The following is a 24,631-nucleotide window of genomic DNA, read 5'->3' as shown; positions in this document are numbered from 1 at the left end:
GAGACTGTGAAATCTCCTGATTTACTGTGTAGATACTATCTATTTTTAACCTATTTATTTAACCTGAAACATTCTTATCTAGCTCTGTTTGTAGTTGTTTATTTAACCTTAAATGTTATTCTCTGTTTGTGATACAGAGATCCTGATTGCCTAGTCATTTTTACCCCTGCCTACATGTACATATTAGCTGTACTACGTGGTACCCCTGCACATTGACTCAGTACTGGTACTACTTGTATACAGCCTCCTTATAGTTATTTATTGCATTACTGTTTTCTATTTTTATTCACACATCGTCTTACTTTTTACCTCTGCATTTTGGGGAAAAAGCTTGTAAGCATTTGATGGCGGATCTACACCTGTTGTATCCGGAGCATGTCACAAATACACATGTATTTGATTTGGCCAAAAGGCCAGGGTGTGATTTATTGATTTTTGGAAGCGTGGAATGTTGTACAATGCTGTAGTTCCATGTGGTGTACAATACATACTGCTAGTTTATAATTGGCAAAACTCCTGCTCTGTTCCAGGAAATGACAGGGCTTATCATAAGTGAGCCTGTGTCTCTGTCTGGGGGAGTATTTATGTACCCTTCCAGTCACATGGCATGCCAACGTCTTGTCAATAGACCAGTATAGTTGCAAACAACATTAGAAAGCAATCATTCTCTAGAGTTACCAACATTAAAGAGGCCTCTATGGAACTTTTTCCTTTTATCTTATTGGACAAAGGGGCAGTCCTGTCAACATCATGACTAAAAGCATAGCGTTTGCAACTGGCAACTACATTTCCATAGTGCCTCTTTAACCAAGCTGTGTTCAACTTTAAATAGACTGACGTTTTGGTTGCAGCAGCAGTCCTCAAGCACTGTAATGACTTGGCTTGCACGTCTGTTTTACACTAAACAACTAATAGAACCTCATTTATGGCTCAACTGAGATGATCAGGCCATGTTGTTGTGCTGAACAAGAGGTGGGCTGTCTGTCCAAATCATTTGAATCTATTAGGAATAGTTAGGCTAATAGCCCTCACTGCTCGTACTACCTGAACCACGCACCATCTGGAGTACTGGATGTTGAACCATGGCAGAGACGTTCTAGTAGTGATTAAAACCCCTGCCTTCTTCTCATTAGTGCTATTGAAGTATTAAACTGGAAGTGAAGTACTAGTGTAACCCCATAATGTACTTCACAGGCTCAACTCCCACTCACTTATTCCTTGTGAACCTCTGGTTTGTTCTCATCAAAGCATTGAGAAATGTGTTACAGAAAGTCTGATTTGACTTTATATTCAGGGTGGCTGTTTATGACCTGAGAATATCTTTGGCTATATATGAAAAAATGGTTGTACCAATCACAGATTGTCCCTGTTATTTAATCCCATGATTCTGTACCGCTCTACTGTGCCCGTGATGCATTTATATCAAGTGACTTCTGAAAGTATTCAGACCCCTTGACTTGTTCCACATTTTGTTAAGTTACAGCCCTATTCTAAAATGGATTAAATAGTTTTTACCCCCCCTCATCAATCTACACACAATACCCCATAATGACAGGTCTCTCCAGAGATGTTCAATCGGGTTCACGTCCGGGCACTGGCTGGGCCACTCAAGGACATTGAAGCCATTCCTGCGTTGTCTTGGCTGTTTGCTTAGGGTCGTTGTCCTGTTGGAAGGTGAACCTTTGGCTCAGTCTGAGGTCCTGAGCACTCTGGAGCAGGTTTTCATCAAGGATCTCTCTGTACTTTGCTCCATTAATCTTTCCCTCGAGCCTGACTAGTCTCCCAGTCCCTGTAGTTCTGTCCTTGAGCTGTTCTTGTCTATTGATGATCTGTATTATGTTTTGTGTGGACCCCAGGAAGAGTAGCTGCTGCTTTTACAACAGCAAATGGTGATCCTAATTAAAAAACTCAAACTGCCACTGAAAAACATCCCCACAGCATGATGCTGCCACCACCATGCTTCACCGTAGGGACGGTGCCAGGTTTCTTCCAGACATGATGCTTGGCATTCAGTCCAAAGCTCTCAATCTTGGTTTCATCAGACCAGGTAATCTTGTTTCTAATGGTCTGAGAGTCCTTTAGGTGCCTTTTGGCAAACTCCAAGCGGGCTGTCGTACCTTTTACTGGAGTGGCTTCCGTCTGACCACGCTACCATAAAGGCCTGATTGGTGAAGTGCTGTAGAGATTGTTCCAGAAGGACAACCATCTCCACAGAGGAACTCTAGAGCTCTGTCAGAGGGACCATTGGGTCCTTGGTCACCTCCCTGACCAAGGCCATTCTCCCCCTTATTGCTCAGTTTTGGCCGGGTGGCCAGCCCTAGCAAGAGTCTTGGTGGTTCCAAACTTCTTCCATTTAATAATGATGGAGGCCACTGTGTTCTTGGGTACCATCAATGCTGCAGAAATGTTTTGGTACCCTTCCCCAGATCTGTGCCTCGACACAATTCTGTCTCGAAGCTCTAGGGACAATTCCTTCGACCTCATAGCTTAGTTTTTGCTCTGACATGCACTGTCAACTGTATAACCTTATATAGACAGGTTTGTTATTATTTTTTAAATTTATTTTCAAATAATGTCCAATCAATTGAATTTACCACAGGTGGACTCCAAGTTGTGGAAACATGTCAAGGATGATCAATGGAAACAGGATGCACACATTTCAAAAAACCTTTTTTTGTGTTATCATTATGGGGTGTTGTGTGTAAATTAATGAAGACATTTTTTTATTTAATCCATTTTAGAATAAGGCTGTAATGTAACGTGGAAAAAGTCAAGGGGTCTGAATACTTTCCGAATGCACTGTATCTATGAAGTGTAACATACCTAAAGTAGATTGTGTGAGAAAGATCTTGTGAAGGGCCAGAACAATTTAACAAGGTGTATGTGAATCCCATTATTTACACTGCTAACCCCATCAGACACTTCTACTCTGACTGCAACTGTTGGCGGGCTCTGCCTGCCAAAAATACCCAGAGAAGCTGCAATTAAAATGTGATTCATATGCTACACCTTTGTGCATGAAAGTTTGTTTAGCTAAAGTTGAATCTCTCCCCCACTTTAAAGTGCTTGCAGCCAGGGAAGTCCACCAGTCAAGCAAATTAGTCTCTGTTTCAGTCTGGCAAGATGGGAGTCTGATAGGGACTAGGGAGGTACACAGGGAATCAAGTTGAGGACTTCAGTTTCTCTGACAAACACTTAAGATTTTCACTTTTAGTTTGGCTACACAATATAGGCCTAAAGGACCACACACACAACGCACTGAATGATGATCTGTCATTCATCTGCTGTTCGGCGCGGTGTGTTTTAGGGACCAACTGCTGCTGGATGTCTGCTGTTCGGCGTGGTGTGTTTTAGGGACCGCCCGCTGCTGGATGTCTGCTGTTCGGCGCGGTGTGTTTTAGGGACCACCCCTGCTGGATGTCTGCTGTTCGGGGCGGTGTTTTAGGGACCACCCCTGCTGGATGTCTGCTGTTCGGGGCGATGTGTTTTAGGGACCACCCCTGCTGGATGTCTGCTGTTCGGGGCGATGTGTTTTAGGGACCACCCCTGCTGGATGTCTGCTGTTCGGGCCGATGTGTTTTAGTGACCACCCCTGCTGGATGTCTGCTGTTCGGTGCGATGTGTTTTAGGGACCACCCCTGCTGGATGTCTGCTGTTCGGCGCGGTGTGTTTTAGGGACCACCCCTGCTGGATGTCTGTCTGCTGTTTGGCGCAGTGTAGTAGTGGTAGTAGCAGCAGTATAGTAGTGGTAGTAGCAGCAGTATAGTAGTGGTAGTAGCAGCAGTATAGTAGTGGTAGTAGCAGCAGTATAGTAGTGGTAGTAGCAGCAGTATAGTAGTGGTAGTAGCAGCAGTATAGTAGTGGTAGTAGCAGCAGTATAGTAGTGGTAGTAGCAGCAGTATAGTAGCGGTATAGTAGTGGTAGTAGCAGCAGTATAGTAGTGGTAGTAGCAGCAGTATAGTAGCGGTATAGTAGTGGTAGTAGCAGCAGTATAGTAGTGGTAGTAGCGGCAGTATAGTAGTGGTAGTAGCAGCAGTATAGTAGTGGTAGTAGCAGCAGTATAGTAGTGGTAGTAGCAGCAGTATAGTAGTGGTAGTAGCAGCGGTATAGTAGTGGCAGTAGCAGCAGTATAGTAGTGGTAGTAGCAGCAGTATAGTAGTGGTAGTAGCAGCAGTGTGGTAGTAGCAGCAGTATAGTAGCGGCAGTAGCAGCAGTATAGTAGTGGCAGTAGCGGTAGTGGTAGTAGCGGCAGTAGCAGCAGTATAGTAGTGGTAGTAGCGGTAGTAGTGGTAGTATCGGCAGTAGCAGCAGTATAGTAGTGGTAGTAGCAGCAGTATAGTAGTGGTAGTAGCAGCAGTGTGGTAGTAGCAGCAGTATAGTAGCGGCAGTAGCAGCAGTATAGTAGTGGCAGTAGCGGTAGTGGTAGTATCGGCAGTAGCAGCAGTATAGTAGTGGTAGTAGCAGCAGTATAGTAGTGGCAGTAGCAGCAGTATAGTGGTAGTAGCAGCAGTATAGTAGTGGCAGTAGCGGTAGTAGCAGCAGTATAGTAGTGGTAGTAGTGGAAGTAGCGGCAGTAGCAGCAGTATAGTAGTGGTAGTAGCAGCAGTAGAGTAGTGGTAGTAGCAGCAGTATAGTAGCGGCAGTAGCAGCAGTATAGTAGTGGTAGTAGCGGTAGTGGTAGTATCGGCAGTAGCAGCAGTATAGTAGTGGTAGTAGCAGCAGTATAGTAGTGGCAGTAGCAGCAGTATAGTAGTGGCAGTAGCAGCAGTATAGTAGTGGTAGTAGCAGCAGTATAGTAGTGGTAGTAGCAGCAGTATAGTAGTGGCAGTAGCAGCAGTATAGTAGTGGTAGTAGCAGCAGTATAGTAGTGGCAGTAGCAGCAGTATAGTGGTAGTAGCAGCAGTATAGTAGTGGCAGTAGCAGCAGTATAGTGGTAGTAGCAGCAGTATAGTAGTGGCAGTAGCGGTAGTAGCAGCAGTATAGTAGTGGTAGTAGTGGAAGTAGCGGCAGTAGCAGCAGTATAGTAGTGGTAGTAGCAGCAGTATAGTAGTAGTAGCAGCCGTATAGTAGTATAGTAGTGGCAGCAGTAGTTGGGGTAGTAGCAGCAGTAGAGTAGTGGTAGTAGCAGCAGTAGAGTAGTGGTAGTAGCAGCAGTAGAGTAGTGGTAGTAGCAGCAGTAGAGTAGTGGTAGTAGCAGCAGTAGAGTAGTGGTAGTAGCAGCAGTAGAGTAGTGGTAGTAGCAGCAGTAGAGTAGTGGTAGTAGCAGCAGTAGAGTAGTGGTAGTAGCAGCAGTATAGTAGTGGTAGTAGCAGCAGTATAGTAGTGGTAGTAGCAGCAGTAGAGTAGCGGTAGTAGTGGTAGCAGCAGTGTAGTGGTAGTAGCAGCTGTATAGTAGTGGCAGTAGCAGCAGTATAGTAGCGATAGTAGTGTCAGCAGTGTAGTGGCAGTAGCAGCAGTATAGTAGCGATAGTAGTGGCAGTAGCGGCAGTATAGTAGCGATAGTAGTGGCAGTAGCGGCAGTATAGTAGCGATAGTAGTGGCAGTAGCGCCAGTAGCAGCAGTATAGTAGCGATAGTAGTGGCAGTAGCAGCAGTGTAGTGGCAGTAGCGGCAGTAGCAGCAGTATAGTAGTGGCAGTAGCAGCAGTATAGTAGTGGCAGTAGCAGCAGTATAGTAGCGGCAGTAGCAGCAGTATAGTAGCGGCAGTAGTAGTAGCAGCAGTGTTGTAAGAGTAGTGGCGGTAGCAGTAGTAGTAGCAGCAGTATAGTAGTGATAGTAGTGGCAGCAGTAGTGGTAGTAGTAGTAGCAGCAGTGTTGTAGTGGTAGTAGCAGCAGTGTAGTAGTGGCAGTAGAAGTATCAGCATTGTTGTAGTAGTAATAGTAGTCGCAGTAGTAGTAGCAGCCGTATAGTAGTATAGTAGTGGCAGCAGTAGTTGTGGTAGTAGCAGCAGTAATAGTAGATAGAGTAGTAGTAGTAGCAACAGTATAGTAGTGATGGTAGTGGCAGTAGTAGTAGCAGCAGTAAGAGTAGCAGCAGGATGTGAGGACAATAGTGTGTAGTTCATCATATCTCACAAATGGAGAAGACGATGGGGTAGATATGATTTATCTGACTTATCGTAGATATATTTTAGGCAGTTCACTGGGGAAATTCATCAGCTTAGATTTCAAGGCTCTTCTCTTTTTCAATTTGCCAGAGTATGAAAACTATTTTCAAAGGAGAAAGTGTGTTCCATTTTGATTTAGCCTACACTTTAAACCTTGGTGTGTGAAGGTCCTGATACATCAGCTTCCATGATTAGTCTGAAGGGTTTTCTGACGGCATGCGTCCGTTGGCATGGTAACCAAGCCAACTTTGAGGTATTGATAAAAACGAATAAATGTACTTCAAATGTATTTACTCATCATAATTGAGGGGTTTGGGACTCACTCTGCCAGTCCTAGTTTACTCATCATAATTGAGGGGTTTGGGACTCACTCTGCCAGTCCTAGTTTACTCATCATCATCGAGGGGTTTGGGACTCACTCTGCCAGTCCTAGTTTACTCATCATCATCGAGGGGTTTGGGACTCACACTGCCAGTCCTAGTTTACTCATCATCATCGAGGGGTTTGGGACTCACTCTGCCAGTCCTAGTTTACTCATCATCATCGAGGGGTTTGGGACTCACTCTGCCAGTCCTAGTTTACTCATCATCATCGAGGGGTTTGGGACTCACTCTGCCAGTCCTAGTTTACTCATCATAATTGAGGGGTTTGGGACTCACTCTGCCAGTCCTAGTTTACTCATCATCATCGAGGGGTTTGGGACTCACTCTGCCAGTCCTAGTTTACTCATCATAATTGAGGGGTTTGGGACTCACTCTGCCAGTCCTAGTTTACTCATCATAATTGAGGGGTTTGGGACTCACTCTGCCAGTCCTAGTTTACTCATCATCATCGAGGGGTTTGGGACTCACTCTGCCAGTCCTAGTTTACTCATCATAATTGAGGGGTTTGGGACTCACTCTGCCAGTCCTAGTTTACTCATCATAATTGAGGGGTTTGGGACTCACTCTGCCAGTCCTAGTTTACTCATCATCATCGAGGGGTTTGGGACTCACTCTGCCAGTCCTAGTTTACTCATCATCATCGAGGGGTTTGGGACTCACACTGCCAGTCCTAGTTTACTCATCATCATCGAGGGGTTTGGGACTCACTCTGCCAGTCCTAGTTTACTCATCATCATCGAGGGGTTTGGGACTCACTCTGCCAGTCCTAGTTTACTCATCATCATCGAGGGGTTTGGGACTCACTCTGCCAGTCCTAGTTTACTCATCATCATCGAGGGGTTTGGGACTCACTCTGCCAGTCCTAGTTTACTCATCATCATCGAGGGGTTTGGGACTCACTCTGTCAGGCCTAGTTTACTCATCATAATCGAGGGGTTTGGGACTCACTCTGCCAGTCCTAGTTTACTCATCATCATCGAGGGGTTTGGGACTCACTCTGCCAGTCCTAGTTTACTCATCATAATTGAGGGGTTTGGGACTCACTCTGCCAGTCCTAGTTTACTCATCATCATCGAGGGGTTTGGGACTCACTCTGCCAGTCCTAGTTTACTCATCATAATTGAGGGGTTTGGGACTCACTCTGCCAGTCCTAGTTTACTCATCATCATCGAGGGGTTTGGGACTCACTCTGTCAGGCCAAGTTTCTTTTGATTGGTATTTAACTCATTCAACTATTTAGTGGCGTAACGATGGGAGCTGTTGAATCATGTCCTATTGGAGGTCAGTCTGGTTATTTTTAGCCACGATCGGTGAGTCTACAGTATATTCCCACCAAAATCCATACCAATGACTTTGCATACTCCTGTATTGTCTCTTGGACAAGAGACTGGTTGAAGACTTGAAGTCCTCTTCATGGAAGAAGGGGATGTTTTTAACACATGGCACACACTGAGTGATGGAGGGTAGTTTGGTTTATTTTCAGCGTCTACACAAAGGCTCCTCACCCCCTTCGGCCCCCCTCCTCCCTCTCTGTATGGCACACTCCCATGTCTACCGACGACAGCCAACATCTGGAAAAGTTTGTTCTCAAACTTATTTTTCCTTCTGACCATTGTGAAGTGAATAAAAAATTTTCATCAGACTTTTTTGTTTCTTTCTATTTATGTTGTGAACACCTTTGATGTTCTCCTTAGACATTTGACTACATTTCGCTACACCCGCAATAACATCTGCTAAATGTGTATGTGACCAATAACATTTGATTTGATATCCCATAAAGCTCTGGGGAAATGGAGTGCACGAGATACTGTAGGGAATAGGGTATCATTTGGGATGCACACTGAGTAGGATGCTGACTGTTGACCCCTATGCAGCTACACTACATTGTAGTCCCAGACAGCCACAGGTGACATATTTCATTCTTTAGCTTGGAATGTCCGGTTCACCATTCTTCCTTTGAAACCAAACCTGTGGCCTATAATGCCTGTACTGCTCTCCAGTATGTAAGGTATTACAGAGCCCAGGTCTGCTAGCCCTCATTCAGGTGGTGCTACGGTGGGTTTTGTTTTAACACCTTTGGCATCCTCCTGACGTTTTATCATTAGTAGGATCCTGCTGGTTGTTGACCCCTCAGTAGCTATTGGCTACAGACATTGTTGTCCAAGAGAACCAAGGGTGAAACCTGGACTTTCCGGTTCACCATTCTTGCTTTGAAACCAAACCTCTGTCTGACCTACACTATAATGAATGGTTGTATTGATCATCCATGTAACTTAGTAGTGATCTCAGGTAGGGCTGGGAATTGCCAGGGACCTCACGATACGATATTATCGCCATACTTAGGTGTCAATACGATCTATGTTGCGGTTCTATATGTATTGCGATTCGATACTGTGATTCGATGTTCCAGACATATTGCTCACCATACTGTATGTCTGCTGCAGAGAGACCAGAGAGAGCCATGAGAAAACAACAAGTTTTGATCAGTCATGAAAATAAAATATCTAAAAACAAATTGCCTCCCTAGTTTAAAAAGAAGATGGAGAACAAGCTATGAAGGAAAAATGAGCTTTTGGTGCAGGTACCGCCAACTAGAGCAAAAATAATATTGTCGATACGATATAGCATAAAAAATAATATGCCGATATGTAACTATCGATTTTGTATTCCCCCCCATCACTAATCCTAGGTATGCTGTCTGTCCCCCCCTTCAGGTGGTGCTGCTCAGTGGTCATCTGGACAGCTGGGATGTGGGCCAGGGGGCCATGGATGATGGTGGTGGAGCGCTCATCTCCTGGGAGGCCTTGTCTCTGCTTAAAGACCTGGGTAAGAACCTGGGAGGTCCGGTCTCTGCTTAAAGACCTGGGTCAGAACCTGGGAGGCCCTTTCTCTGCTTAAAGACCTGGGTCAGAAACTGGGAGGCCCTTTCTCTGCTTAAAGACCTGGGTCAGAAACTGGGAGGCCCTGTCTCTGCTTAAAGATCTGGGTCAGAACCTGGGAGGCCCGGTCTCTGCTTAAAGACCTGGGTAAGAACCTGGGAGCCCCTTTCTCTGCTTAAAGACCTGGGTCAGAACCTGGGAGTCCCTGTATCTGCTTAAAGACCTGGGTAAGAACTAGAACCTGGGAGGCCCTTTCTCTGCTTAAAGACCTGGGTAAGAACCAGAACCTGGGAGGCCCTTTCTCTGCTTAAAGACCTGGATAAGAACCAGAACCTGGGAGGCCCTTTCTCTGCTTAAAGACCTGGGTCAGAAACTGGGAGGCCCTGTCTCTGCTTAAAGACCTGGGTCAGAAACTGGGAGGCCCTTTCTCTGCTTAAAGACCTGGGTCAGAAACTGGGAGGCCCTGTCTCTGCTTAAAGACCTGGGTCAGAACCTGGGAGTCCCTGTCTCTGCTTAAAGACCTGGGTAAGAACCTGGGAGCCCCTTTCTCTGCTTAAAGACCTGGGTCAGAATCTGGGAGTCCCTGTATCTGCTTAAAGACCTGGGTAAGAACTAGAACCTGGGAGGCCCTTTCTCTGCTTAAAGACCTGGATAAGAACCAGAACCTGGGAGGCCCTTTCTCTGCTTAAAGACCTGGGTCAGAACCTGGGAGGCCCTTTCTCTGCTTAAAGACCTGGGTCAGAACCTGGGAGTCCCTGTCTCTGCTTAAAGACCTGGGTCAGAACCTGGGAGGCCCTTTCTCTGCTTAAAGACCTGGGTCAGAACCTGGGAGGCCCTTTCTCTGCTTAAAGACCTGGGTCAGAACCTGGGAGGCCCTTTCTCTGCTTAAAGACCTGGGTCAGAACCTGGGAGTCCCTGTCTCTGCTTAAAGACCTGGGTCAGAACCAGATCTTGGGAGGCCCTGTCTCTGCTTAAAGACCTGGGTCAGAACCAGAACCTGGGAGGCCCTGTCTCTGCTTAAAGACCTGGGTAAGAACTTGGGAGGCCTTGTCTCTGCTTAGGACTAGGTCAGAACCTGGGAGTCCCTGTCTCTGTCTAAAGATCTGGGTCAGAACCTGGGAGACCTGGGTAAGAACCAGAACCTGGGAGGTCCTACTGTTCCCTACTTATACTGAACTACGTTTGATCAGGGCCCCTAGTCAAAAGCAGTCCACTATTTTTATTTATTTTACCTTTATTTAATCAGGTAGGCAAGTTGAGAACAAGTTTTCATTTACAATTGCAACCTGGCATTTGTATAGGAAACAGGGTGCCATTTGGGATCTAGACTATGTATCTGGAACATCATCCACTATCTCTGAAGCTCTTATTGACATGAGCCTCAAAAAAAGATTTGTGTTTTGTATCGAGTCTATTGGCATCTTTTGAAGCTGTTTTATTGATCAGGGGCCTTATATCAGGGGCCAAGCGTCTCAGAGTAGGAGTGCTGATTTACGATCAATCAGTTTAGCCTTTTACATCACTATGAATAAGATAACATGGACAGGAGAGACCTGGTCCTAGATCAGCACTCTTGGTGACGTACACTTAAATGCATTTAAACTGCTGTTTGCTGACTCATATAGCAATTAGCATGGCTTACTTCATTCTTTTTCTGGTCATTGTTCACTTAATAAAGTATGACTTTTTCCACATGAAGTGTAATTAGACACGTAAAGTAGACCACCGAGCTGTTTGTGCTCTCTGACTGAAAGCCTTAACGTTGACTTGAGAGAATCTTTCCTTTTTCCACTAATGTTGCAATGGAAAGTATGTCATTCCCATTGAATATGTGAAGACATTTTAATGTCTGGACAATAATAACCAGTCGCTGCTTTATTGTTCATTCTTGCGGCTGGATGGATGCATAGTAAAGTACTTGGCTGGAATATGCTCAGCTTTGCCCACTATTAAAGAAGAGGACCTATCATCAATGAAACTTTTAGTCAAGATGAAGCCACGGAGCAATAATTGGTCCCTTGGGCTTTGTTCAGCTACGTCCCAAATGGCACCCTATTCCCTATATAGTGCAGTACTGTTCACCAGGGCCCAACAGTAGTGCGCTACATAGAGAATAGGTTGCCATTTGGGACGCAACCCTAGACATGGCACTGATGTCAGATGAGGGTGTAGGCTACAGAGATTAGAGAACCTCTATGGGAAGGGAGTGGCCTGCTGTCTTTGTAGCCCACATAAAGTAGTAGCCTCGGGGGATGGGGGGGTCACTTCTAGAATAACACACAGGCTGAAACCCAAATCAGATAAGTTGTCTCTGGAAGTCCTCTCTGTGAATGGGGCTCATCATTGCAGTGAATGTAGGAAATATTGACTAGGGTCTGGTGAATAGGAATGTTCTGCTGAATATGTGGAATATTAAACAGCCCAAGGGTTGGTGAGGAAAAGGGAATTTTTATTTTTTTATAGTTTATTTTTTTTTACCTTTTATTTTACTAGGCAAGTCAGTTAAGAACAAATTCTTATTTTCAATGACGGCCTAGGAACAGTGGGTTAACTGCCTGTTCAGGGGCAGAACGACAGATTTTGTACCTTGTCAGCTCGGGGATTTGAACTTGCAACCTTTCGGTTACTAGTCCAATGCTCTAACCACTAGGCTACACTGCCGCCGCTGGGCTACACTGCTGTTGTAAAGCTCTTTCTGTATTGCTGCTTTGTGGAAATGGTTGTGGCCCATGTATGAATTGTGATTGGGTGTCCAGGTCTGCGACCCAGAAGAACCCTCCGGACAGTGCTGTGGTCTGCAGAGGAGCAGGGAGGGGTTGGAGCGCAACAGTACTTCCAGCTTCACAAGGTACCTTTCTACCCTGGTGCATCTTGTTGGCTTTTTACTGTCCATTTAACTTGTACACCCTCACCATTATCCTCCTGTCATACAGTACATCCTATAGCCCTCAAACTCAACTCTGGACCTGGAAGTCCGTTCCACTGCTTTGTTTCATTGTTCCCCTCTAATCAGGGACTGATTTAGACCTGCAAATGAGCAGGCTGCGGACCTCGTAGGGTCAGAGTTGACTAGAAATGTCCTATAAGCTCCTTTTTTGGCTAGATTTAAGACTTCAGTTCTCTCAGCTTTTGATTCTTACACACACACACACAGGGGTCCACTGGGTAGAGGGGTAGAGGATGTCATACAAAGCATTGAAACAGCACAACTATTATGTGGTCGTTCTTACATTTTGAATCGTTGACCCCAGTCTCCTTCAGATTGTGTGCGTACCGGTAATAGTGTTTTATTATCAATAGCTGATGGCTTTTCATCTACATCAGCTTGTTCTTTGCCAGTCAACATGTGGTAGGAACTGGCTTCAATCAGAGCGGTACACAGAGATGTAAACTGTTGTCAGATCTACTGTAGGAGAGCCACTGAGATGTAGGGCACTGCACACTGCAAGTCAGAATGGAGCCGAGACCACACTGTAACTGAATACCAGCATTCTGGGAGCGTGGTGCTTTTTGTGCATTCTAATGTGAACGGAATCAGAATGGCCAGAGGTTAGAGGGGAACAGAGGGTTCACATCCTGACTCTGACCAGAGACCCACCTTCTCCCTGGCCTGCACTGGTTCCAACTGCATACTATGGATTTCCTCAGATTTCTCCGAAAAGCTTCAGTATACAACACTACATGTCCACTACACTACATCAGTGGTATTCAATCTTATTCAGGACCCCATTTTTTTCCACCAGAATTTCTGGGTACCCCTCATATTTCGCTCAAATTTCTCGTGATTCCACCCCAAAAATGATGACCAAACGTAAAAAATTGGTACGTTTCGATTCTTACATCAACAAATAACCTTCAATTCATTACACTTTCATCTCTTATCAAAATGAAAAATAAACCAATAAATACATTTACTTGATCAAATTGTATTTTCCATTTCTATTTTCCTAATTATCTTTCTCAAAAATGTTTGTATATTGTCCCCTACAATAATCTGTTGTTTAAATTTTTGTTTCCGCGCCCACGACTTTGAATACCACTGTCTTAGATCCAGTCCAGCTACCCCTGCATTCAGACGTTTGCAGAAAACGTTCCCGTCATGTTTATCAAAGAGGAATCTGCATTGACCATCATGGAGTTGATGTTTCTATTCCACTTTGTGGGACATTCTATGCTCTCTCCCTTGCAGAAGCGTAGTTGTCCGCTAGTGTCTGAATGGGGGGTGATGGTCCAGTCTTTTCCCCCTACTTCTCTCACATCCTGGTAAAACTTTTTGGCTCGAACGCTGGCTAAATATATCAACAGCTAGGAGAGATAAATGTAGTTCTCTGTGTGGTGTGCGTTCTGGCACAAAATGGTTGTCCTGCATCACCCAACAGTGCTACACGTTTATGGTTGAAGAGGGAGTTTCCCACCTTACTATATACACTGCTCAAAAAAATAAAGGGAACACTTAAACAACACAATGTAACTCCAAGTCAATCACACTTCTGTGAAATCAAACTGTCCACTTAGGAAGCAACACTGATTGACAATAAATTTCACATGCTGTTGTGCAAATGGAATAGACAACAGGTGGAAATTATAGGCAATTAGCAAGACACCCCCAATAAAGGAGTGGTTCTGCAGGTGGTGACCACAGACCACTTCTCAGTTCCTATGCTTCCTGGCTGATGTTTTGGTCACTTTTGAATGCTGGCGGTGCTTTCACTCTAGTGGTAGCATGAGACGGAGTCTACAACCCACACAAGTGGCTCAGGTAGTGCAGCTCATCCAGGATGGCACATCAATGCGAGCTGTGGCAAGAAGGTTTGCTGTGTCTGTCAGCGTAGTGTCCAGAGCATGGAGGCGCTACCAGGAGACAGGCCAGTACATCAGGAGACGTGGAGGAGGCCGTAGGAGGGCAACAACCCAGCAGCAGGACCGCTACCTCCGCCTTTGTGCAAGGAGGAGCAGGAGGAGCACTGCCAGAGCCCAGGCCACAAATGTGCATGTGGCTGCTCAAACGGTCAGAAACATGCTCCATGTGGGTGGTATGAGGGCCCGACGTCCACAGGTGGGGGTTGTGCTTACAGCCCAACACCGTGCAGGACGTTTGGCATTTGCCAGAGAACACCAAGATTGGCAAATTCACCACTGGCGCCCTGTGCTCTTCACAGATGAAAGCAGGTTCACACTGAGCACATGTGACAGACGTGATAGAGTCTGGAGACGCTGTGGAGAACGTTCTGCTGCCTGCAACATCCTCCAGCATAACCGGTTTGGCGGTGGGTCAGTCATGGTGTGGGGTGGCATTTCTTTGTGGGGCCGCACAGCCCTCCATGTGCTCGCCAGAGGTAGCCTGACTGCCATTTAGGTACTGAGATGAGATCCTCAGACCCCTTGTGAGACCATATGCTGGTGCGGTTGGCCCTGGGTTCCTCCTAATGCAAGACAATGCTAGACCTCATGTGGCTGGAGTGTGTCAGCAGTTCCTGCAAGAGGAAGGCATTGATGCTATGGACTGGCCCGCCCGTTCCCCAGACCTGAATCCAATTGAACACATCTGGGACATCATGTCTCGCTCCATCCACCAACACCACGTTGCACCACAGACTGTCCAGGAGCATGCCCAGGCGTTGTAGGGAGGTCATACAGGCACGTGGAGGCCACACACACTACTGAGCCTCATTTTGACTTGTTTTAAGGACACTACATCAAAGTTGGATCAGCCTGTAGTGTGGTTTTCCACTTTAGTTTTGAGTGTGACTCCAAATCCAGACCTCCATGGGTTGATAAATTTGATTTCCATTGATAATTGTTGTGTGATTTTGTTGTCAGCACATTCAACTATGTAAAGAAAAAAGAAAACATTTAATAAGAATATTTCATTCATTCAGATCTAGGATGTGTGATTTTAGTGTTCCCTTTATTTTTTTGAGCAGTGTATTTGTATTTATTATGGATCCCCATTAGTTCCTACCAAGGCAACAGCTATTCTTCCTGGGGTCCAGCAAAATTATAAAAGTTATACAATATAAAGCGCTTTCAGCACTGGAAAAGCACAATATAAATCCAATCAATGATTATTTACGATTGTATACCTATTCTGCTGTCCCCCAGGTGAACATCTCTAACTTTAACCTAGTGATGGAGTCTGACCAGGGTACCTTCACCCCCCTGGGGCTGCAGTTCACAGGCTCAGTCCAGGCCCAGGCTGTCATGGCAGAGGTGATGAAGCTACTGAAGCCCATCAACACCACCACCCTGGAGGAACACGGAGAGGGAATTGATATAGAGATGTGGATGGATGCCGGCGTGCCAGGTGTGTAGACTACCTTCTATTGTCTGTCTGTCTGAGTCAGTAGGAGCCAGGTGTGTAGACTCTCTTCTGTTGTCTGTCTGAGTCAGTAGGAGCCAGGTGTGTAGACTACCTCATATTGTCTGTCTGAGTCAGTAGGAGCCAGGTGTGTAGACTCTCTTCTGTTGTCTGTCTGAGTCAGTAGGAGCCAGGTGTGTAGACTACCTCATATTGTCTGTCTGAGTCCGTAGGAGCCAGGTGTGTAGACTCTCTTCTGTTGTCTGTCTGAGTCCGTAGGAGCCAGGTGTGTAGACTACCTCCTATTGTCTGTCTGAGTCAGTAGGAGCCAGGTGTGTAGACTCTCTTCTGTTGTCTGTCTGAGTCAGTAGGAGCCAGGTGTGTAGACTCTCTTCTGTTGTCTGTCTGAGTCAGTAGGAGCCAGGTGTGTAGACTCTCTTCTGTTGTCTTTCTGAGTCAGTAGGAGCCAGGTGTGTAGATCACCTTCTATTGTCTGTCTGGGAGATATGCTGAAGAGGCTTCCTCATAGTCTATTTGACTCTTGTTCCACCTGTGTCTCTTTGACCTTTGTCAAATTAACAAGCCATGTTCCCCTTCTGCAGAAGTGCTTTTGACTTTTTTAAAGTGGAAGTAGCACGTTATTTCTAGACCAATTGAACATTCAGTTCCACATTGTCTCTGTGGTCATTTTTGTGGAATTGATCAGTTTCTCAAATAACATGTATGTAGAAGTGAAATATGCCCTGTACTCGGATTTAAAAAGAACTAGCGTTGCTACAGTATGTAGACAACCAAATCATTTGGTCTGACAGGGAAGAGGAAGTGGATTATGAAACACATCCCCAGTAATGTATTTGTTGTGCTGATATTTGCTGACAGCAGAAACTTGTCTGTAGACTAGAGAGAGAGAGAGAGAGATGGCCTCAGCCTACCAGCATGTGTTAACTCTAACCTACTTCATTAACATGGGTGTCATCCAACACAGTTGTTTTGGGATCCCTTAAAGCTGAGGTGGAGATAAACAATGAAGCTCATTAGGAACTGGGAGAGGATGTTTTAGAATTCATAAAGTGGCTAGATGTGCTGATCTAGGATCAGGTCCCTCCCCGTCCCATCCATATAATCGTATTCATTATGATTGAAAAGACAAAACTGATTCTAGATCTTCACTACTACCGTACGCTGAGACGCTTTATGACCACAGGCCCAGACCTCTACAGTAGTCTAATGTTGATGAGCCCACGTCTCCCTCCATCAGTCCAGCTAATAGACGAGTCTTTGACTGTCCTCAGCCATACCCAGACACAGTGTAACCACACCTGTAAAAATACTTGTTGTAACAGATCAGCCTTCTACTGTAAAGGAGCTGTTTCAGGAATGACATCACCTTATCTCAGTGGAAAAGTAACTATTCTGGGTGGATGAATGGTGTAACCACCGTTCACTGTGAGGGTTCAAAAAGCCACAATGTTAAACAAATGAATCACCGGACCAGCTGTCCAAACACCTCACTCTCATTTCACAAAATGGCAAAAAGTCTATGTGTTTGTCCCAAATGGTACCCTATTCCCCAAATAGTGCACTACTTTTGAACAGGATACATAGGTCTCTGGTCAAAAGTACTACACTATGTAGGGAAAAGGGTGCCATTTGGGATTCAGCCTAAATGTAATGCAGCCTAAATGTAATGCAGCTCCATCCAATGACCTTTCACTACACACATTCCTTCCTTTTTCCAGAGTGAAAATGTTGTTGCTTTTTCTCTCTGTTACAGTGGATTTGGGAACATGGTTGAGACTACAGTTGCTTCCCACATCAGTACCACCAGTCTCTCTCCTAGCATTGTCTCCCTATTTCACTTCTGAATTGTCCTTACAAATCAACATAAAGAGGAAAGGACATAACAGTCTCTCTGTCAGGAAGATTACAAGACAGAAAGCTAGATGTTTAACAGGACATAAGTCTCTCTCTATCAGGAAGAATACAAGACAGAAAGCTAGATGTTTAACAGTCTCTCTGTCAGGTAGAATACAAGACAGAAAGCTAGATGTTTAACAGGACAAAAGGTTCTCTCTGTCAGGTAGATTACAATACAGAAGGCTAGATGTTTAACATGACATTAGTCTCTCTCTGTCAGGTAGAATACAAGACAGAAAGCTAGATGTTTAACAGGACAAAAGGTTCTCTCTGTCAGGTAGAATACAAGACAGAAAGCTAGATGTTTAACATGACATTAGTCTCTCTCTGTCAGGTAGAATACAAGACAGAAAGCTAGATGTTTAACAGGACAAAAGGTTCTCTCTGTCAGGTAGAATACAAGACAGAAAGCTAGATGTTTAACAGTCTCTCTGTCAGGTAGAATACAAGACAGAAAGCTAGATGTTTAACAGGACAAAAGGTTCTCTCTGTCAGGTAGATTACAATACAGAAGGCTAGATGTTTAACATGACATTAGTCTCTCTCTGTCAGGTAGAATACAAGACAGAAAGCTAGATGTTTAACAGGACAAAAGGTTCTCTCTGTCAGGTAGAATACAAGACAGAAAGCTAGATGTTTAACATGACATTAGTCTCTCTCTGTCAGGTAGAATACAAGACAGAAAGCTAGATGTTTAACAGGACAAAAGGTTCTCTCTGTCAGGTAGAATACAAGACAGAAAGCTAGATGTTTAACATGACATTAGTCTCTCTCTGTCAGGTAGAATACAAGACAGAAAGCTAGATGTTTAACATGACATTAGTCTCTCTCTGTCAGGTAGAATACAAGACAGAAAGCTATATGTTTAACAGGACAATAGTCTCTCTCTGTCAGGTAGATTACAAGACAGAAAGCTAGATGTTTAACATGACATTAGTCTCTCTCTGTCAGGTAGAATACAAGACAGAAAGCTAGATGTTTAACATGACATTAGTCTCTCTCTGTCAAGTAGATTACAAGACAGAAAGCTAGATGTTTAACATGACATTAGTCTCTCTCTGTCAAGTAGATTACAAGACAGAAAGCTAGATGTTTAACATGACATTAGTCTCTCTCTGTCAGGTAGAATACAAGACAGAAAGCTAGATGTTTAACATGACATTAGTCTCTCTCTGTCAGGTAGAATACAAGACAGAAAGCTAGATGTTTAACATGACATTAGTCTCTCTCTGTCAGGTAGATTACAAGACAGAAAGCTAGATGTTTAACAGGACATAAGTCTCTCTCTATCAGGAAGAATAGAAGACAGAAAGCTAGATGTTTAACAGGACAAAAGGTTCTCTCTGTCAGGTAGAATACAAGACAGAAAGCTAGATGTTTAACAGGACAAAAGGTTCTCTCTGTCAGGTAGAATACAAGACAGAAAGCTAGATGTTTAACAGGACAAAAGGTTCTCTCTGTCAGGTAGAATAGAAGACAGAAAGCTAGATGTTTAACAGGACAAAAGGTTCTCTCTGTCAGGTAGAATAGAAGACAGAAAGCTAGATGTTTAACAGGACAAAAGGTTCTCTCTGTCAGGTAGAATACAAGACAGAAAGCTAGATGTTTAACAGGACAAAAGTCTCTATCAGGAAGAATGCAAGACAGAAAGCTAGATGTTTAACAGGACATAAGTCTCTCTCTATCAGGAAGAATGCAAGACAGAAAGCTAGATGTTTAACAGGACATAAGTCTCTCTCTATCAGGAAGAATGCAAGACAGAAAGCTAGATGTTTAACAGGACAAAAGGTTCTCTCTGTCAGGTAGAATACAAGACAGAAAGCTAGATGTTTAACAGGACAAAAGGTTCTCTCTGTCAGGTAGAATACAAGACAGAAAGCTAGATGTTTAACAGGACAAAAGGTTCTCTCTGTCAGGTAGAATAGAAGACAGAAAGCTAGATGTTTAACAGGACAAAAGGTTCTCTCTATCAGGAAGAATGCAAGACAGAAAGCTAGATGTTTAACAGGACATAAGTCTCTCTCTATCAGGAAGAATGCAAGACAGAAAGCTAGATGTTTAACAGGACATAAGTCTCTCTCTATCAGGAAGAATGCAAGACAGAAAGCTAGATGTTTAACAGGACAAAAGGTTCTCTCTGTCAGGTAGAATACAAGACAGAAAGCTAGATGTTTAACAGGACAAAAGGTTCTCTCTGTCAGGTAGAATACAAGACAGAAAGCTAGATGTTTAACAGGACAAAAGGTTCTCTCTGTCAGGTAGAATACAATACAGAAGGCTAGATGTTTAACAGGACATTAGATTTCTTCCTAGCAGTACCTTGGGAATGTTAGTGTCAGGAAGGGCCACTGCATCGTGCTGTTTCCAAATGGAAACTGTACAGGAACCTGATTGCCAAGCTAAACACTAACTGCTACCAGATGCACTTATACTGCTCTGGTTCCCCCTGCTCCTACTTACATTCACTTGCAAAAGAAATGGGAAAGCATAACATAATGGGTTTGTAATTAACTCTGGGTTTAGCTTTGTCAACAGTGATCATTTTGAGAATGTGATTTGATTAGAATCTCATTGTCTCTTTAGAAGTTAGAATACAGTATGCACTGCACATTTAATCAGTCATAATGGTACGTTCAAGGACTCAGAGACAAACAAACCAACCAACCATAGTTAATAAATTGATGTAAGTGACTCCTGACCGGTTTTGTTGTGTCTGTCCTCCAGGAGCCAGCCTGCACGTTGCAGACAGTAGATACTTCTGGTTCCACCACACCAACGGGGACACCATGTCTGTTCAGAGCCCCATAGAAATGAACCTGTGTTCAGCCCTGTGGGCGGTGGTGGCCTACGTAGTGGCTGACCTGGAGGAGATGCTGCCCAGGTAGTCCACTAGGACTGTCCTGCATCCCAAACGGCACCCTATCCCCTGTATAGTTTTGGGAGAAGAATGCACTATAGGGAATATGGTGCCATAAAAATGCTTTACTGTTGTTTGTCCTCCAGAAGGGCTTCCTGCAGTAACCTCTCTGTGAAATTATACCCCACTCTGGTTAAGTGGCTAAAGAAGAATTAACAGTGTGTATAAACCACAAAATGTACAAAATGGAATTAAGTATTTCTGGCATATTATTTCCAGTCAATTTCTTTTATAATGAACAGATATGTACTGCATGTTTCATGTTGACTGTCATTATGTCTAATCTGCCAATAAAGCTGTGCATTAATTAGTCCAAGGTGCACGTGTATTTTGACTCTCATTCATAGATGGAAGAGACTAAGGGGGACTTTTCTGGCAAACAGCCCAATTAGACCAAATCTAAAACTTGACCTTTAACCTAACCTTAACCTGACTTTGACCAATTCTGAAATTCAACATTTGTGTGCTGGTCAGGCACTTAGTTTTTTCCGGGCTTGGTAAGTTTAGACACAGGAAGTGATGGGGGTCTGGTGCCAGACTGGCCTGGTGACTGACAGGATAAACCTGGTTTACAAGGTGATAGCTTTATGACTTCCCTCTTCTCACCAGACCAGGCTATTCTATACTGAACAAAAATATAAACATGTAAAGACTTGTTCCCATGTTTCATGAGCTGAAATGAAAGATCCCTGAATTGTACTATACACACAAAAAGCTTATCTCTCATTTGTGCACAAATTTGTTTACAAACCTTTTCGTGAACATTTCTCCTTTGCCAAGAAAATCCATCCACCTAACAGGTATGGCATATCAAGAAGCTGATTAAACTGCATGATAATTACACAGGTGTACCTTGTGCTGGGGACAATAAAAGTCCACTCTAAAATGTGCTGTTTTGTGTCACAACACAATGTCACAGATGTCTCAAGTTTTGAGGGATCGTGCAATTGGCATGCTGACTGCAGGAATGTCCACCAGAGCTGTTGCCAGAGAATGTCATCTTTATTTCTCTACCATAAGCTGCCTCTGTCGTCTTAGAGAATTTGGCAGAATGTCCAACCGGCCTCACAATCGCAGACCACTTGTAACCATGCCAACCCAGGACCCTCCACACCCGGCTTCTTCACCTGCGGGATCGTCTGAGACCAGCCACCCGGACAGCTGATGAAACTGTGTGTTTGCACAAACTAAGAATTTCTGCAGAAACTGTCAGAAACCGTCTCAGGGAAGCTCATCTGCATGCTCGTTCCCCCCCACGGTTTTGGCCTGACTGCAGTTCGGAGTTGTTTTTATTTTATTTATTTTTATTTCACCTTTATTTAACCAGGTAGGCTAGTTGAGAACACCTTTATTTAACCAGGTAGGCTAGTTGAGAACACCTTTATTTAACCAGGTAGGCTAGTTGAGAACACCTTTATTTAACCAGGTAAGCTAGTTGAGAACAAGTTCTCATTTACAACTGCGACCTGGCCAAGATAAAGCGTAGCAATTCGACACATACAACAACACAGAGTTACACATGGAATAAACAAAACAGTCAATAATACAGTAGAAAACCTATATACAGTGTGTGCAAATGAGGTAGGATAAGAGAGGTAAGAAAATAAATAGTAACTGAATTCAGTGGGCAAATGCTCACCTTTGATGGCCACTGGCACGTTGGAGAAGTGTGCTCTTCATAGATGAATCCCGGTTTCAACTGTACAGGAAGATGGTGTATATGTCGTCGTGTGAGCGAGCGGTTTGTGAACAGAGTGCCTCGTGGTGGAGGTGGGGATATGGTATGGGCAGGCATAAGCTATGGACAACCAACTTAAATGCATTTATCGATGGCAATTTGAATCCACAGAGATCCTGAGACGAGATCCTAAGGCCCATTGTCGTATAATTCATCCTCCGCCATCACGTTCCAGCATGATGATGCACGGCCCCATCACGTAAGGATCTGTACACAATTCCTGGAAGCAGAAAATGTCCTAGTTCTTCCATAGCCTGCATACTCACCAGACATGTCACCCATTGGACATATTTGGGATTCTCTGGATGGACGTGTACGAGAGACAGCGTGTTCCAGTATTCACCAACTCCACACAGACATTGAAGAGGAGTGGGACAACATTCCACAGGCCACAATCAACAGCCTGATCAACTCTATGTAAAGGAGATGTTGCGCTGCATGAGGTTAATGGTGGTCACACCAAATACTGACTGGTTTTCTGATCCACTTGAATTTTTTGTTATCTGACCAACAAATGCATATCTTTATTCCCAGTCATGTGAAATCCATAGATTAGGGCCTAATTCATTTAGTTAAATTGACTGATTTACTTATCAGTGTGATTTGTGGGGCAACCAGACTATTATAGATGTCAGTCTCTCCTCTCACCAGACCAGACTATTATAGATGTCTCTCCTCTCATCAGACCAGACTATTATAGATGTCTCTCCTCTCATCAGACCAGACTATTATAGATGTCTCTCCTCTCACCAGACCAGACTATTATAGATGTCTCTCCTCTCACCAGACCAGACTATTATAGATGTCTCTCCTCTCACCAGACCAGACTAGTATAGATGTCTCTCCTCTCACCAGACCAGACTATTATAGATGTCTCTCCTCTCACCAGACCAGACTATTATAGATGTCTCTCCTCTCACCAGACCAGACTATTATAGATGTCTCTCCTCTCACCATACCAAACTATTATAGATGTCTCTCCTCTCACCAGACTATTATAGATGTCTCTCCTCTCACCAGACCAGACTATTATAGATGTCTCTCCTCTCACCAGACCAGACTATTATAGATGTCTCTCCTCTCACCAGACTATTATAGATGTCTCTCCTCTCACCAGACCAGACTATTATAGATGTCTCTCCTCTCACCAGACCAGACTATTATATATGTCTCTCCTCTCACCAGACTATTATAGATGTCTCTCCTCTCACCAGACCAGACTATTATAGATGTCTCTCCTCTCATCAGACCAGACTATTATAGATGTCTCTCCTCTCACCAGACCAGACTATTATAGATGTCTCCTCTCACCAGACCAGACTATTATAGATGTCTCTCCTCTCACCAGACTATTATAGATGTCTCTCCTCTCACCAGACCAGACTATTATAGATGTCTCTCCTCTCACCAGACCAGACTATTATAGATGTCTCTCCTCTCACCAGACCAGACTATTATAGATGTCTCTCCTCTCACCAGACTATTATAGATGTCTCTCCTCTCACCAGACCAGACTATTATAGATGTCTCTCCTCTCACCAGACTATTATAGATGTCTCTCCTCTCATCAGACCAGACTATTATAGATGTCTCTCCTCTCATCAGACCAGACTATTATAGATGTCTCTCCTCTCACCAGACCAGACTATTATAGATGTCTCTCCTCTCATCAGACCAGACTATTATAGATGTCTCTCCTCTCACCAGACCAGACTATTATAGATGTCTCTCCTCTCACCAGATCAGACTATTATAGATGTCTCTCCTCTCATCAGACCAGACTATTATAGATGTCTCTCCTCTCATCAGACCAGACTATTATAGATGTCTCTCCTCTCACCAGACCAGACTATTATAGATGTCTCTCCTCTCACCAGACCAGACTATTATAGATGTCTCTCCTCTCACCAGACTATTATAGATGTCTCTCCTCTCATCAGACCAGACTATTATAGATGTCTCTCCTCTCACCAGACCAGACTATTATAGATGTCTCTCCTCTCACCAGACCAGACTATTATAGATGTCTCTCCTCTCACCAGACCAGACTATTATAGATGTCTCTCCTCTCACCAGACCAGACTATTATAGATGTCAGGGGGCAATTAATTCATTTTAGTGCATCAATCCATGTAGGAGATGGAGACAGATGTATTAATTTAGTTCAGTCTGTATACGGTATGTGTTAACATCTTTACTTTGTTCAGTGTCCCCAGCTGGTCCAACCCTGGTTAGCATTGGTACCAGACTTCTCTCTTTCTCTCTCCTCTTTTTCTCTTCAAGTCACATAACCGCCAGACATCAAATAGGACTTTTTAATGAGTCTGGGGAATGTTTGAGGCGTCGTGCTGGGAGAGCCCTACAGTGTGCTCCTAACGTTGAGCCCACTGATG

General features: G+C 44.2%; 1 protein-coding gene across 2 annotated transcripts in view; it reads left to right on the top strand.

The window, feature by feature from the left end:
- The window catches only part of LOC109883215 (carboxypeptidase Q), a 37,830-nt gene extending 17,012 nt beyond the window's left edge, over positions 1-20,818 (top strand). For both annotated transcript variants that reach the window (XM_020475243.2, XM_031811955.1), the window contains exons 5-8: positions 9,204-9,315; positions 12,125-12,216; positions 15,471-15,672; positions 20,308-20,818. In XM_020475243.2, the coding sequence (XP_020330832.2) occupies positions 9,204-9,315; positions 12,125-12,216; positions 15,471-15,672; positions 20,308-20,468 (567 nt within the window). In that variant the 3' untranslated portion in view covers positions 20,469-20,818. The remainder of the gene's footprint in view (positions 1-9,203; positions 9,316-12,124; positions 12,217-15,470; positions 15,673-20,307) is intronic.
- Positions 20,819-24,631: the final 3,813 nt, after the last annotated feature.

Source organism: Oncorhynchus kisutch, unplaced genomic scaffold (assembly GCF_002021735.2).
Source record: "Oncorhynchus kisutch isolate 150728-3 unplaced genomic scaffold, Okis_V2 Okis02a-Okis13b_hom, whole genome shotgun sequence".
Lineage (NCBI taxonomy): Eukaryota > Metazoa > Chordata > Actinopteri > Salmoniformes > Salmonidae > Oncorhynchus > Oncorhynchus kisutch.
The sequence above is the reverse complement of the archived record's forward strand: the minus strand, read 5'-3'. Positions and strand labels throughout refer to the sequence as shown.